The sequence below is a fragment of the Ictidomys tridecemlineatus genome, chromosome 5 (genome assembly GCF_052094955.1).
Source record: "Ictidomys tridecemlineatus isolate mIctTri1 chromosome 5, mIctTri1.hap1, whole genome shotgun sequence".
Lineage (NCBI taxonomy): Eukaryota > Metazoa > Chordata > Mammalia > Rodentia > Sciuridae > Ictidomys > Ictidomys tridecemlineatus.
The window spans coordinates 176,890,221-176,905,394 of NC_135481.1; the positions used below are offsets into that span (position 1 = coordinate 176,890,221).

General features: G+C 59.2%; 1 protein-coding gene and 2 long non-coding RNA genes across 3 annotated transcripts in view; 1 reads left to right on the plus strand and 2 right to left on the minus strand.

Moving 5' to 3' along the window:
• The window catches only part of LOC144378109 (uncharacterized), a 22,215-nt gene extending 17,863 nt beyond the window's left edge, over positions 1-4,352 (minus strand). The window contains exon 1 of the long non-coding RNA XR_013439645.1: positions 3,217-4,352. This is a non-coding gene — a long non-coding RNA (uncharacterized LOC144378109). The remainder of the gene's footprint in view (positions 1-3,216) is intronic.
• Bpifb1 (BPI fold containing family B member 1) overlaps positions 1-15,174 on the plus strand; it is a 31,855-nt gene that overhangs the window by 2,324 nt on the left and 14,357 nt on the right. Inside the window, exons 2-6 of the mRNA XM_078051627.1 lie at positions 10,816-10,970; positions 12,803-12,938; positions 13,614-13,721; positions 14,201-14,350; positions 14,625-14,706. Coding sequence (XP_077907753.1) covers positions 10,816-10,970; positions 12,803-12,938; positions 13,614-13,721; positions 14,201-14,350; positions 14,625-14,706 — 631 coding nt within the window. The remainder of the gene's footprint in view (positions 1-10,815; positions 10,971-12,802; positions 12,939-13,613; positions 13,722-14,200; positions 14,351-14,624; positions 14,707-15,174) is intronic.
• On the minus strand, positions 5,007-8,008 carry LOC144378108 (uncharacterized). The gene is made up of 2 exons (XR_013439644.1): positions 6,407-8,008; positions 5,007-6,303 (listed from the first exon to the last, which is right to left on the minus strand). It is a non-coding gene; the product is annotated as an uncharacterized LOC144378108 (long non-coding RNA).

A 15,174-nucleotide genomic window follows, 5' to 3' on the forward strand; every position in this document is an offset into this window, starting at 1 on the left:
TTGAGGGGGTCAGGTGAAGGTCAGTCCATTGAAGAAGAAGTAAGGAAGCCTGAGGGCAGCTGGGCAGTGCAGGGGGTGGACGGAGAGAGACACCATTTGAGGGAGCCTCTAAGAGCCAGAGACCCAGGTGAGGAATGACTGGAGGCCAGGCCTGCTGTCCAGAGCCCTGCTGGCTGGGGAGGGGCTGCTGCGGGGGGCCTCACTCACCACGAGCACCACGAAACCAACCCTGCGGGGGGCCATGAAGGAGATGTCACATGGTCCCCTGAATCCAGATCAGACACAAAGAGGTGGAGAACCCCCTTCCCTCGGGTCTGGCTCCACGTGCTCAGAAGCCCCCAAGGATTGTTGGGTGACCCCAGACAGCTCTGGCAGGGTTGGCAGGAGCACAGGCTGCCTCCACACCTGTCCCTAATCGTGGCTTTGAAAAGACAGAGCAAGGGCTGGGGACGCGGCTCAGCGGGACAGCGCTTGCCTGGCATACGATAGGCAGGCCCTGGCCTTGACCCCCAGCTTTGCCGGCCAGAGCTGGTGAAGGGGCTCCTGCACCCCGTCTGACAGGGTCCCAGCGTGGGGGAGGCTGCGGCAGGGCCGCCCCATCTGGAAACCGGAACCCTGGGGAGTGTTAGGAGTTTTGTTTATGAGCCTCAGGATACGGATCACAGGGCTCACGTCAATCAATCATCATCCAAGTACGCATGGCCTGAGATTGCAGGAAAATTCCAGAAGGAGACCGAGGATATCATAAAGACGTGCCCAAGGTGCATTTCAGTATCTCTCAGGATACAGACAATAGTGTCATTCCTCAAACCTGAGCCCACAGTCAACAATTTACCCCCCTCCTAAAGCCAAAACCTGTGTGACACCTGGCTACAGAAAAACAATTGCTGTGTCCGCAGAACCAGGACCACCCAAGGCAGCTTATGGTATCCCCCTCGGGGACAGGAGGCTGACACAAATGCATTCCCCCACCAACACCCTCCTCTGCCTTGCACAGGAATTTGTGCTGAAATTGGGAAACATATAATTGATACTGATGACAAATGGGTTGAGGTGCAGCGCCTGCCCTTCAGTTAAAGATTACAAGACGTAAGAATTGGTGTTCCTTGACCAAGGATCAAGGAAACTGTTTAAGAAAGCAGTTGAATAGGTCATATGAAAAAAGGAAGTTACCTTAGAAATTAAAATAGAATAATGTAAAATTAACATAGATGTAGTTTAGAGGCACTTCAGAGCAGTAGGCTTTTAAATAATAGACTTTCACTACTTTAAGTGTGTTTTACTAGGATTTTAGTTTAGAAGTAAGAAAGCTGACCAATAATCATAAGTATGCTTTCAAGTTAAAGGTTAATGAAATAGTTATAGGCATGCGGTAAAGTTGGAAGTGAATACAGGTCAGGAGACGTGGGGCCGAGCTGCGTAGTCTAGCACCTAACGATCGAGGTGAAAACGTAGAGGCTTAACCATGATTGGCAAAGGTTACGGGATAATATTTTAAACAAGGTACTCAATATCCTAGGTAATCAGTGTATGTCAGAAAAGATTGTAACTCTTGAAAATTATGTAAATCAAAGAGGTTTCGGCTTTGAGGCTCTCCTGTAACTACCCGAAAAAAAACATCTGTAAAAATGGTATTAAAATAAGGGCCCTCCAGGGACAGCAGGTCTTTTCTGGAGGCTGCTCCTGACTTGCAACCTGTTGTCCTGTCTCTTCTTTCTCCACCGACGTCACGCCTCCTACAGGACCCCCGATCCCCGCTGGGGCAAACCTCCCCCATCCTACGCACAGGCACCCGTGGGAGCAAGCAGCACCCAGCCCTCAGTGAGCACTTAGGCCGCTCAACTGTCACCCGTATCATCATCTCTGTAAGCCTGTTGTCACTTTCTATTTGTGGGAAATTATGTTTCTCACCTTGGACTGTGAGACACAAGTTCCTTATCTAAGTTTTCAACTGTGAGTTATTTGCCTAAATGTCTGCCCAGGAGATAATCACCCCAGGAGTTGGTGGGAATAGTAAGATATGGAGGTGGACCCAGGAGGTGGTGACAACCTTACAGAAATGACCATGCACTGGCCGAAAGATAGGCGCACGGATTTGGAATCAGACAGGCCCGAGTTCAAATCCTGACTTCTGGTCCAGGTAGCTGTGTGACCTGGAGCAGATCATTCAGCCTTTCTGTGCCTCCATTTCTTCTTTTTTTTTAAAATATTTATTTTTTAGTTGTAGGTGGACACAATATCTTTATTTTACATTTATGTGGTGCTGAGGATCGGACCCAGTGCCTCATGCATGGTAGGCGAGCGCTCCACCACTGAGCCACAATCCCAGCCCCCCTCTTCCTCCATTTATCCATCTGTCCCATGGGCTCTGGGCTGAGCCTGGCAGGTAGTAAGCTCTTAGAAATGGTAGGACCCATCTGTTCTATGCTTCCACAGTCCCCTTTCCTTATGGGCATGATCAGCCCCCAAAATTAGATTCAAAGTCAAATGCATGAAAGATGAACAGGGAGTCACATGGTGTGTGTGTGTGTGTGTGTGTGTTGGGGGACATCTAGTTCCCAGGGGGGGCCTGAAACCTCAAAGCTGCATGGCGCTTGCCATCGTCTCCAATATTCCACCTGTGTTCTTTTTGTTCAGGTCCTCCTCCTGAGACAGGAGCAAGGTGACTCCACATTACTTTATCAGTCTCTGGCTCACTCTATCTTCCCAGGAGAATGTGAGCACACAGAGGGCCAGGGCTGGGCTGGTCCTCCTGCCTGTCCAGGGCTCAGAACAGTGTCCACACCCAGGATCTGTCCTATGCCTTCATCAGGGAGAGACGCGGGATGGACCCCCAAGACACCCAGCCAAGTCACGGGCTCCAGGTGAAGGCGCCTGTGACTGCTGTGGGCTGCAGGTGGGACCCTCTCCACTCTCCTGACCTAGAGAGAGTGGCGATGGGGTGGGAGTGGGGGGTACGAGGACAGTGTGTCTCTGGTGGTGGCCACAGGGGAGACACAAGGCTCCACCTGAGTCCCCCGGAGCTGAAACATCCCCATCTGAGGGACTCAGCTGCCCCCAGGGGCCTGTTCCAGTAACAACCCCACTCCCAGGGCTCCCTGGATCCCAGACACCCCATTTCCCAGGCCCTACACAGAGAGTCACAACGTGTTTCCAAGAACAGGAAACCCTGCCCAGGGAAGAGTCGTCACCCCCCTGGGCTTGTTGAACACCTACTTCGTCCCTTGTCATGTGGCTACAGCCACAGGATAGCTGTAAGGACCGTAGGGTAACAAATGCTCCGACCAAGGGCGATTCCTGCACTCGCAGACGGCCCTGGGTGCCCCAGCTCTGCAAAGAAAACAGAGAGACAGAGACAGACAGAGAGAGAGAGAGAGCCCCTTCCTGGGTCCCAGGCCCCTAGAGCCCTGTGGTCATGCAGTTGACCGGTTCCTGCTGGGCTCTCCATGTCCACACCTGAGTCAAGGTCAGGCACAGCTCAGTGATGAGGATGGGACCCAGAGCCCCTTTGCCAGTCCAGGGTGTAGCACAGAGAGGGGAGGACATGTGCCTAAGGTCACCCAGTAGAGGCAGATCACTCTTGGCATGTCCACATGCCAACGTCTGTTCTTTCCTCGGGGACCCCAGCTCTGGCCCGGGACTTCAGAGAGGCACCCAAGAGATAACCAGAGGGGCTGGGGATGTGGCTTCAGCGGTAGCGCGCTGGCCTGGCATGCGCAGGGCGCTGGGTTGGAACCTCAACACCACATAAAATAAAAGATATTGTGTCCACCGAAAACTGAAAAATAAATATTAAAAAATTCTCTCTCTCTCTCTTTAAAAAAAAGAGAGAGAGACAGAGAGAGAGAGAGAGATGACCAGAGACAAATTGAAAAAGATATAAAAAGAAACAGAGAGAGGGGGAGGGGAGGGTCAGGACAGGGACAGACAGAGCGGGAGGGAAACAGAAAGAAGGGGATAAAAGGAGGCAGACAGAGCCGGGCGCGGTGGCTCATGTCTGTAATCCCAGCATCTTGGGAGGCTGAGGCAGGAGGATCACGAGTTCAAGGCCAGCCTCAGGAACTTAGCAAGGCCCTGTCTCTAAAGCAATATTTTTAAAAGGGCTGGAGGTGTGGCTCAGGGGTTAGGTGGCCCTGGGTACAAAAAAAAGGAAGGAGACGGATGCAGGGAACCAGAACGGAGACGTGCAGGCCTCGGAGGCCAGAGGCTGGCAGCAGGGTCCCAGGCCTGGTTTATGGGGTCAGAAGTTCCACTGCGGCCCGTGTCGCTCTGGGGCACGCTGCAGACTCCACGCCCCAGCTTTGCTCAGTTCCCACCCCCCAGCCATCTCCCCTCCACCCAGAGTTCCAGTTCTGGTGGGGACACCCCCTCCCCTGCCACCCACCTAGACTGTCTCCAACAGTCTCCCGGCCTCGCTCCTCATAGCCCACCCTCCCGGGGACCCTCCCCAGCTCACCCGTGTGCCACCTCGTCCATCACCTCCCTGCCTGAAGCCCGGTCAGACGTCATCTCTTCCTTGAAGGCCTCTTTGGACCAGCCCAGTGGAGCCGAACCCCCGCCTCTGGGCCACCTAGCGAGTGGGGACAGTCACACCCCAGGCAGGTGCTGATCCTGCTGCCTGTGTCTCTCTGCAACCTTTTGTCACACCCGCACGCACGTGAGGTCCCACACTCGGCCCTGATGACAATCCCTGAGTCAACCTCCGTGCTGGTGTGTGACAGTTGGCCTGGGCCCCCCTCCGAATAAGCCTGCGTCACCCTGTTCAGGTGACGTCCCTCCATCACACACTGTCCTTTGGGCTGGAACTTGCAAAACTTGGTCGCCCCAAGGTGACTTTGGTGAGGCCACTCTGCGCACTTGCTTCAGCTGGACTGGGAGTCGCACCGGGGCAGGGACCCGGTCCTCATGTCCCACGCAGAGCTGGGACACCGCCTGGTTCGCCAGGGTTTGTTTGCACTGAATTTAATCCATCTCTGTCCCACAAAAGGGGACTCATACCCGGAAAGTTCCAGAACTGCTTTCTTTATTTCTTTCCAGTGGTTCCGGGACTGACGTGACCCTGCTTTTGTCACCGTTATCAGCAAAGTGTCCCTGGAATCCGGAGGAGGTGGGGGCAGATGGAGGCATGAGGTTTCCCCCCTCCCTTGTCCTCTGCCCAGCCTCTGTTGACTCACTCTCAAGCATGGAGTTTGTTTGCAGATCAAAAAAAAAGAAAGAAAGAAAGAAAGAAAAACATATTCAGTGTAAAAAGAATTCTTCTTGTTTTCTTAAATTTTGAAAAACACCAAGAAAATGGCAAAAGTCACCCAGTGGATCACATCATCAAAAAACAAATACGGTCACCTGATGGGTGCACTCCTTCCAGAATGTTCTCTAGAGGAAAAAAAAAATTTTTTTTAATGAAAACAGAGGGAACTGTTTTCCATGTTGGTCGAGCTCGGTCGCCCTGCAGTGACCTGTGGCCCAGGTTTATTTGATGAATTGCCTGTTACTGGACATTAAGCTGGCCCCACTTGGGGACGATCATAGCTAAGGACGCAGGCTGAGTCTCGCCGCTCTCTCCTCCCGATCCTCTGGCAACGCCCTTGGCAGAGCCCACGTGCCCTGGGCCCACGGCGAGGTGCCTCATAGTGTTGACCAGCTCCCGGTGCAGACAGCAGAGCCCATCACACCTGGTGGCATTGGCCACGTGGGGTGCAACGTCCTTATTTGACAGCTGGGTCACTGAGAGATAAGAGCTGGCTTATCCAAAATCAGCCCCAGGAAGTGGCCGACTCCACGTCACCAAGAGACCTTCTGCCCACTCCGTCACCTCTTCAAGATTTACCACCGACCCCATAATCTCCATGGGACCTGGGGCAGGGTGTGGGACGCGTCGTGGGTGGGATGTGGCCGGAGTGTGGCATCTGTCCTGCTCGGGGCAGGCCTGGCTGATCCCCCCGGACACCCAAGGCCGTCATCAGCCGGTGTTCTTCCTGCCCCTCTTGACCCCTTTGTCTCCAGCTGACTCAGTGTCCCCTGCATGAGGGACCCAAGAGCTGCTAACCTGTTCTTGGCCCCCTGGCTGCACCTCGGCAGGGCCCGATCCCTGGTGCACACCGTCGCTGCGTGGTAGGGCCTAGATCCAGTTCCAGCAAATGCTAGTGCTCGTCAGGGTGCAGCCAGAAGCGCCCTGCTAGGGTCAGGTGAGCAGGAAAGGCCTTTCCAAGGAGGGGACTCTGAAGCTGAGGCTTGGCAAATGGAAAGAAGCCAGCGGAGGCGGGAGAGGGGAGAATGGCAGCAGGCTCCGCCTGTGCAAAGGCCCTGAGGTGGGAATGAAAGGCACAAGGGGCAAAGTGGTGAGAGATGAAGTTTGAAGGGAGAACAGCAACCAACCACGACGGGTCTCCCAGAGCCTGGTTCTCACTTGAGAGCAACGGAGCCTTGGAGAGTCCTCACGGGCAGAGGAGTGGGGAGTAACGCCTTGAGAGCTAACTGGCTGTGCGCAGAGCTGGACTTTGGTATAAGGACCAAAGGTGGAGACAGGAGACCAGAGAAGGGGAGTGAACGAGTGAATCATGGACATCCCTCTAGGCAGAGGGCGACCAAGGCCTACGAGGGTGAAGAGCTGGTGCTGAGTCACCCTCCCGGTCTCAAAGGTGGCCCTCGGCTTCCCAAGTACCGAGTTCTCTGAGGTGCCAAGGATCCCGTGGCCTCCTCTGTGACCCTGAGTCGGTCCCCAGTGGAGGAGGGGAGCCCGGGGGAGGAAGCCGCTCTGCTGAGGCCGCAGATGCCCCCAGAGAGCCAGGGGCCTGCGGGGCCTTGGGACTCCAGAGGCTGCCCTCCGGCTCCCGTGGGCATCGAGGGCGGGGGGCCCGTCCCTGGTACTTGCAGACCCCAGCCCAGGCCAGGGCCGGAGGCAGGAAGCAGCGGCCGACAGGGGCCCAGACCCTGGCTCAGCCTCCAGCACCCACAGAGGGGCGCTGTTCGTGGGCAGCAGCCGTGGCCAGCGGGGAGCCGCCGCGGGGCGTGTGCCTCCCTGGAGATGCGCCCAAGGCGCTGGCAGGGTCCTTCCGGGGAGTCCTGGCTCCAGAGCTTCCGCCTCAGGGGCTCGGGGCCTTTGGCGGGTTCACAGACGTGGCCCGGGGACAGACGCTCTGTGCCTTGTTCCTCTTGGCAGCACCAAGCAGAGGGGACCAGCCAGGACCGGTCACACGCCCTGACCCCAGGACGTCCCCTGCCCCGTCTGGTCCCCCTGCAGATGGAGACAGGACCCAGCGATGACCACAGCCCTAAGCCACAGCAACTTGCCCTAGACAGGTCGGCCACCAGGACGAAGCTCCAACGCCAACCTGGAGTCCCGGTCCAGAGATGGGGTCTGCACGCGGCCATCCTGGTCACGTGACCTTGAGCAAGTCACTGTCCTCTCTGAGCCTCATGCCCTCAGGAAAACCCAGGGCCACTGTTGGGGAGCAGTGGCACCTACCTGTAATCCCAAGGACTCCAGAGGCTGAGACAGGAGGATCCCAAGCTTCAAGGCCAGCCTCAGCAACTTAGCAGGACCTTGTCTCCCAAAGGGCTGGAGACTTTGCCCAGTGGTTAGCGCCCCTGGGTTCAGTCCTCAGCACCAAAATAAATAAATTTAAAAAGGGCTGCTGATTCCCCATCCTGTCCCTCCTCCTCCCTCCCCCCGAAGGGTGACATATGGTGCAGTGGGGCCTGGGACCAGGTGGGCAGGATGGGGCTTCGGCAGGGCTGTTTACTCTGCTCCTGTGAGTCCAGTCAAGCCTCATTTTCCTTCCACTCCACAAATCCTCACGACCTTCCTGTTGAGACGTGACAGACAAGGTCAGGTGGTGCTCAGTGCTGCAGAAAGCCGGAAAGCCCCGGTGCCAAGTGCTGTGTGGGCAGCACCTTGGTTCATGCCCTTCAGGTCTGGGAGGAGATGCTACCATCATCCCCATTCTGTAGATGAGGTCATGGAGGCCCAGAGAGGTGAAGCACCTTGCCCAGAGATACACAGCAAAGAAGTGGCTGAAATGGGGTTTAAACATATGTTCTTAGGGTCTTAAATTAATGGAGATTGGCCGGGCGTGGTGGCGCACTCCTGTAATCCCAGCGGCTCAGGAGGCTGAGACAGGAGGATTGCAAGTTCAAAGCCAGCCTCAACAAAGGCGCACTGCTAAGCAACTCACTCAGTGAGACCCTGTCTCTAAATAAAATACAAAATAGGGCTGGGGATGTGGCTCAGTAGTCGAATGCCCCTGAGTTCAGTGGCAGGTATCCCCCCCCACACTGCATTCCTCTCCACACTCCAGGAGAGCTGCTAGGAGTTGCCCATTTTGCAGGTGGCAACACTGAGGCTCAGAGATGTAATTGACTGAACCCTGAGTCACACAGAATGGAAATGGTGGAGCCAGGATTTGAACCCAGTCTGGCTCATGACACCTCTGTGTCCACCATGCTGTGTAGACATCCCTAGGAGGATTTAAAAGTCAGAGTTCTTCAAATTCTGGCCCTGCCATTTGCCAACCATGGAGTCTGCCCCTCCTGGGCACAGTCAGGACAACCGACAGACCCCGGATGGAGCTGAGGCCCCACCAATGTAACAGCACTTGCCTTGTCCAAGGTGCTCATTCCTTGTCCCTGTTACTGTTCTCATCGTGTCCCATGGGGGTGACTGCCTGGGCTGGCTGCTGCACGTGCCCCAGTCTCACCCCCCACCCCCCACACCAGCTGGGACCCTCCTTTCTCCGGTCTCAGGAGGCTGGAGGCCAGAGGCTGCATCTGGGAAGGGCTCCACTTGACCAAGAGCCACAAATATTTACCTTGGAGACCTCGGCCCAGCCCGGCGCCTCCGCCCACTCTCCCAGGGTGGCCTGTGGGGCCGGACGTGCAGGATATAAGCTAGATCTGCAGTCCCACTGCCCAGGACAGGAGAGGACCGGCAGAGCACCCGGCGTGTCCAGGTACAGGGCAGGGCAGGGCTGCAAGCCCCGCTGCAGGGAGTTCTGCTCTGGGGACACCGTTGGGGTCAGTTCAGGATGGACGACAGGCGTGGCCACTCAGTCAGGGGGACTCTCCGAGGGTGAGGGCCAGGGGCAGAGAGTGCCAGCTCCCTGGTTCCGAAGGCCAGAGGGCCAGGATAAGGGGAGGGACAGTCTGAGGGGTCTCTGTGACACAAACCTCCCTGCACACCCAGTGCTCTGAGCCCGAGCTGTGCAGGGGGACAGGAGGACAGAGGAGGACCAGGCAGAGAGCCCAGGGACGCCCGGTGTGGCCAACACAGGCTCCAGAGGCCAGGGACGGGGCGTGGGGAGGTCAGAGAGGGCTTCCTGGAGGAGGTGGCGTGGCCCCCGCTAGGAGGAGCGCAGGGCCTTCCTGCCGGGGACGTGGCGTGGCCGGGGCTCCTGGGCAGAGCAGCACGCCTGCGGTCCCCTCTGTCCTCTGGCCCTGACTGCAAGCCGCTCCTTCCGATGCCACTATCAGCAGTAAGCGCCATCGTCCCCTTCCTCGTCGCATTTATTAAACCCTTGTCTCCGCCGAGCCTCGAGGTGTGTGCACCACGGTTTCCCCATTTCACAGCCGAGCACCCTGGGAGGCGCAGAGAGGGCGAGTGGCCCGTCCACCATCACAGAGCGGGGTGGAGGCAGACCTCCTGCGTGGGCCTGGCTCTGAAGGCCAAAGGGCAGGGTGGTCCCCTGCATCCCCGGCTCCTGATGCTCAGGATGGCCCTGTGGCTCACAGGGGACCTGCCAGCCCGGAGCTCCTCAGCACAGGAGGCTCAGACTCCTGGTCCCCCCAGGGTCCCCAAGTGCCCGTCAGGGGGCGGCTGGCTGTGTGCGGGCTCTGTGCTGGGCCCCGGGACGCGGTGGGGGGCAGCAGCCCCAGGCCTCCCTGCCGAGCTCAGGGCCTGGTCAGGGGGCAGGGTCAGAGCAGGACGTCTCAGAAGAGCCCCGCTTCCCGGGCCACAGCACCCTGGGCCACCCGGATGCCACCTTTGTCTTTGGCAACAAGAGCACACACGCCCAGCCATCCAAGGGCTTGGGCCTCTGGGTCGGCAGGGCGCCTCTGTCCCAGCAGGACTGTCCACAGGGGGCAGCTCCGAAAGGCTGGGGGGCAGAGCAGGCTGAGAGCTGAGAGCTCGGGACGGGTGACAGGTGCCGGCCCGCTGTATGGCGGAGGGCACAGAACCCCCATAGCTCCTCTCCCTGGCCCACAGCCCCTGTGTCTGCCTGTCTGTCTGTCTGTCTGTTCCTCTCTGTCTCTCCCTGGCTCCACAAAGCCACCCACCCCCCCCTGGGTCCCCTCGCCATTACACATTAAGAAGGTGACCTTCCGGGCAGGCTTTACAGGATGGCCAGGAGCCCACCAGGCAGATGCGGAAGGCGCCAAGCCCTCTGGGAAGAGTTAGAGCACAGGCTCGACACAGGCAGAAACGGAACATTCTGGAACTGCCAGGCCGGGCAGCTGGGAGGGGCTGGAGTGTGATGGAGTGAGAAGAGACAAGCAGGGTGCGGGGCCCCGGGGGCTGACCGCGGAGGGCTCCGAGTGCCGGACTGCCGGGCCGGGCCGGGGGTGGCCAGAGGGCTTCGCCCTGACCGTCGCTGGGGGGTTTTCTGTAGGGAAATAACACACATCCCCACGCGCTCGCCATGGCCTCCCTCCCTCCGTCCTGCGGGCTGGGGACGGTGCCCACTGCGGGCAGGTGGACTCTCCACGGCCACATGACACTGCCCAGCGAGGGGCCGCTCCTGGCCACGCTCCCCAGGTTGGTGGGCATCGCAGACCTGCCCTGGGCCTCCTGCCCTACTTGAGGGCTCTGTGTCCCCCCAGGCTCTGCCACCTGCCACCTGCCACAACTACCCCTGGGAAGATGGCCGTGCAGTGGACCGCCACCCTTCTCTGTGGCTTGCTGGCTGCCACCTTGGCTCAAGCCACCTTCAGCCCCCCCGCAGTCCTCAACCTGGGCCCAGACGTCATCAAAGAAAGTAAGTCTCAGCCGAGCCTCTTGCGGCCACCAGGAGGTGGGGACAGGTGGAGCAGACTCCAGGAGGGGCCTGGCCTCCCTGAGGGAGCAGGACAGGGGTGTGAGAGGGCCAGCACTGGAGGTCCCCGCTGCCTCCGGACTCGAGAGCCCCTGTGCCAGGTCCCCTTCTCAAAGCCCACTGTGCTGGGGCCCTGTGACCTGCAGAAGGGACATGTGGCCACTGTGTGCTGTAATCCCACTCCCTCCCTGCCCTGGCCTGGGACCCCTGACCTCAGGGTACCCTCCCTGGCAGGCCCAGCACCCCAGCCCTCGACCAACGGCCCCAACAGGGAACCTGGAGGCCTGGGGTCATGGCCTTGTCACTCTCCAGCTCTGTGACCTGGGCACGTCCCTGAGCCTTGACTTCCTCTCTGGAAACAGGAGGCCGCCGTCACGGGTGTCACGGACACCCGAGAGCACTCTTCCCACACCATGGGTCTGTCCTACACGGGAGTCCTTTGGCAAAACCCTCCACACAGGGACAAAGTGAGGCCACAGCCCCACAGTGTGGCCCCAGAGAGGGGTGTCGTCAGCTCCAGAGGGCCACCCGAAGCTCTCGGGGACCAGAGCAGTCCATGGAGCTGAGCCAGGGCCGGTGGCTGGATCCGAGGGGCATGGGGAGCAGAGAGCCGGGGACGGGCGTGGGGAGGGGACGCCTGGGCCGGGCTGCGGAGGCCAGGCACAGCCCTGACCAGGAGGAGCCTGGAGTGGGCGGCCACGGCCAGAGCCCAGGAGCTGACTGCGCCTGGAGGGTCTGAGAGGAGACCCCGGGATCTCTGCAGGACAAGAGGGAGGAAGCTGGGGAGGAGGACACGGCCCAGGACGGCCACCCGTGGCCATTGCAGGGCCTAGAACTCGGTTCTGCCAGGCAACTGTTAGTCGGGGCCAAGCAGCGGACAGAGCCATGCCCACACCCCAACAGGCGGATGAGAGCAGGACTACCAGGGGTCAGAGGGATGGGGACAGGCTAAGAGAGAGAGCCTAGAGGGTACCGAGGGACCAAGGGGACCCAAGGACAGAACGAAGGCAGAGCAGGGCGCCCCAGACCTCGCTGGAACAGTATAGTTGAGGCACACTGGACTGTCCCCGGCCAGTGTTGCTCACAGCCAGCCACTGGAGGCTAACGGGCACAGAGCCACCCAGGGCCCCACGACATTCTCTGGAAGCTGTGGCTGGAGGCAGCGGGTCACAGGGAACCCCTGGGAGGCCATCTCTGGGACACGGCCTGCAAGCTCCCCAGGCGCCCACAGAACTCACCCCCAACCCTCAGCAGGGCTGACCATGGCCCAGTGCCACTAGGCAGTGCCACCACAGCAGGGGGGAGGTTATACCCCAACCAAATATCCTGGGGCTGCCAGCGAGAGAGCCTGGAGGGACCAGAACCGGGGCCCTGAACCGCGGCCCCTACTCCTGGTTCCCCCTCCTGCTGCTCAGCCCCTAAGGGGCTTTGGCCCACAGGCCCTGGGACACAGATGCCAGCATCGTAAGCACCTGTGGGCGGCCAAACTGCTCCAGCGGGGCCTCCGGTCCCCCTGCCTCTCGTGCTGGATGCCCTGGCCAAGGCCCCCTGCAGAGCCTGGGGTCTGAGTGGCCCACCCCCCCCTCGCCTCACTCCTCCTGGTGGGTCCCCATCCTCAAGGCCACAGTTGCCCAGGTCAGAGTGGGGGTGGTCACACCCTCACCCGACATCAGGATCAGAGGAGCCCCGAGTCACAGCCCTCCCTGGCCTGGAGCCCCCCCAGCCACCCGTTTCTTGTCCCTCCTCCTGACCCCTGAGTCTGGATGTGCCCCCAGGGCTGACTCAGAAGCTGAAGCATCACGAGGCCACCACCATACTCCAGCAGCTGCCGCTGCTCAGCGCCATGCAGGAGGAGTCCTCGCGGGGCCTGCTGAGCGGCCTCATGGACACCGTCATGAAGCATGTCGTCTGGTAAGTGGAGCCGCACGCCGGCCACGCCTCCCACGCCCCTGCCCGCAGGACTTCCAGGGGGTCGAGGAAAGGGGACAGGCTAAGGAGAGAGAGCCTAGGGGGTGCCCGCTCAGCTGAGGGTCCACAGCCTCAGGCCACACTGACCCTGCGGATGGGACCAGTCCCTCCCTCCAGGGGCTCCCAGAGCAGCCAGAGGTGGCACAGAGAGGGACGCAGGAACCCTGAGAGGGCGACTCCAGAAGAAGGGGGCCTGGGAGGGGAGAATGAAGGGACGAGGGGACGCCTCCCAGTGGAGGGGACAGCTGAGCCAAAGACCTGAAGAAAGTGGCCTTCCAGGAAGGGGGACCAGCCTGGGCAAAGGCATGAGTAGGGACAGCAGAGCAGAAGGGCTGAGGTCACAGCAAGGAGCAAGAGTCCACAGGGCCAGGTCCCAGGGAGGCTTAAGGGTCCGCCAAGAAGTGGAGAGTCACCTCCTAAAGGGCGAGGAGCCATGGCAGAGTGCGGCAAACACAGGTGGAGGACCGTGAGGGGCAAGGCCAGGCTGGAGAGGAGCCACTGGACAGGGCCTGGGATCCGGTCACTGGCCATGCACCCAGGGAAGACAGGACAGACGGAGAGGGAGCAGGCTTGGGGACGGCACTCAGCTGAGCATGATTCTTACTTCTTACCATCCAGGCTGAAGGTGACTTCCGCTGCCATCACCCAGCTGCAGATCCAGCCCTCAGACCAGGACCAGGAGCTAGTAATCAAGATCCCCCTGGACATGGTAGCCGGATTCAACACGTGAGTGACCCCTCAGTCAGGCAGTGGGCCTGACGGGTTGGTCCACTCAGTCTCCTCCCCCATGCAAGTATCTAAAAAAGATAGTCCCTAGAAGAGCAACTGCAAAGGTCCTGAGGCCAGGATATACTCATCTTGTCCAAAGAATGGCAAAGAGAAGGGTTGCAGCAGGGAGAGGGGCCAGAGATGAGGTCGACGGGCAACTGAGGCCAGATTATGCCAAGATTCAGGGGCCCAGGTAAGGCCTTGGCTTTCGCTGAGATGCATAGGAGCCACGGAGGGTCTCAGCCCAGGAGGGGCAGGACATGGCCGAACATTCCTCACGCCTCCTTCTGCAGACTATGGGGAAAGCAGACTGTGGGGGGCAAAAGTGGAGCAGGGAGGCCTCCTAGAAGATACCACAAGAGCTCAGGAGGGGATGGTGGTGGCTTAGACCAGGCCCAGTCAGGATGGCACTCAGGCCTTGCTGCCGCCGCCCCCAGGCCCCTGGTCAAGACCATTGTGGACATGCACATACAGTCTGAGGTGGAAGCCCGCATCAGAGTGGACAGCGAGCAGGTGGGCCCCTCGGCCCTCGTCCTCAGCGACTGCTTCAACAGACAGGGCAGCCTGCACATCAGCCTGCTCCACAAGTGAGTCTCTAGCCACGCCGGCTCCCCTAGACCCCGAGGGAGGCCGGGCCGTGGCCTGCTTCCATTTAAAGATGGGGAACACGAGGCTTAGAGAAAGAAGGGGACGGGTCCCTCCTGGTTCCTGACCTGGGGCTCCTCCCAGGGAATCTGGGCTGGGGCTTGGAGGTAGAGCGCTCGCCTGGCATGCATGAGGCTCTTCCTTCCTCCCTGCACTCTAGGGAGGTGCTTTCTAGCAGGAGACCCTTCCTGATCTCCCCACTCTCCTCTCCCCAAGGATCTCCTTCTGGGTCAGCCCCTTAGCGGATAAAGTCACCAGCCTCCTGATGCCAGCCCTGCCCAAACTGGTGAAGACCCAGGTGAGTGACATCTGGCCTCTCTGGACTATGAAGGCTGCGCCCCCTGTGGGACTAGGGTGGAACTGCAAGCTGGTGCCAAGGGGTTGAATAATTCCTTCAGTAAAGCTCAAGGGCAATGGATTGGACACTGGCCCAGCTGGCCCAGGGCAGTCAAGGAAATGGAGCAGCCGGGAGGCCTTGATCAGTGTTGTGCTGATAAATTGTTTAACGATTTTCCCTGGAGGAGTTGAGGGGCGCCCTGATCTTCCTGATTTATCTGCTGGTGTAAATCCTCCCTCCTTTTAAACTACCAATGTGACGTCACTGAGCAGAGCTGGGCAGAGATGCACAGTGGCACATTTCCTCCAGAGAGCTAAAACAGAGGCAGCCTCAAGGGCAACAAATAATTGAAAAAGATAGCAGAACTCCTGGGGAATCATGAGATTTAAAACTGTATTCTGTTCTTTTTTTTCGGGGAGAGTGTACTGG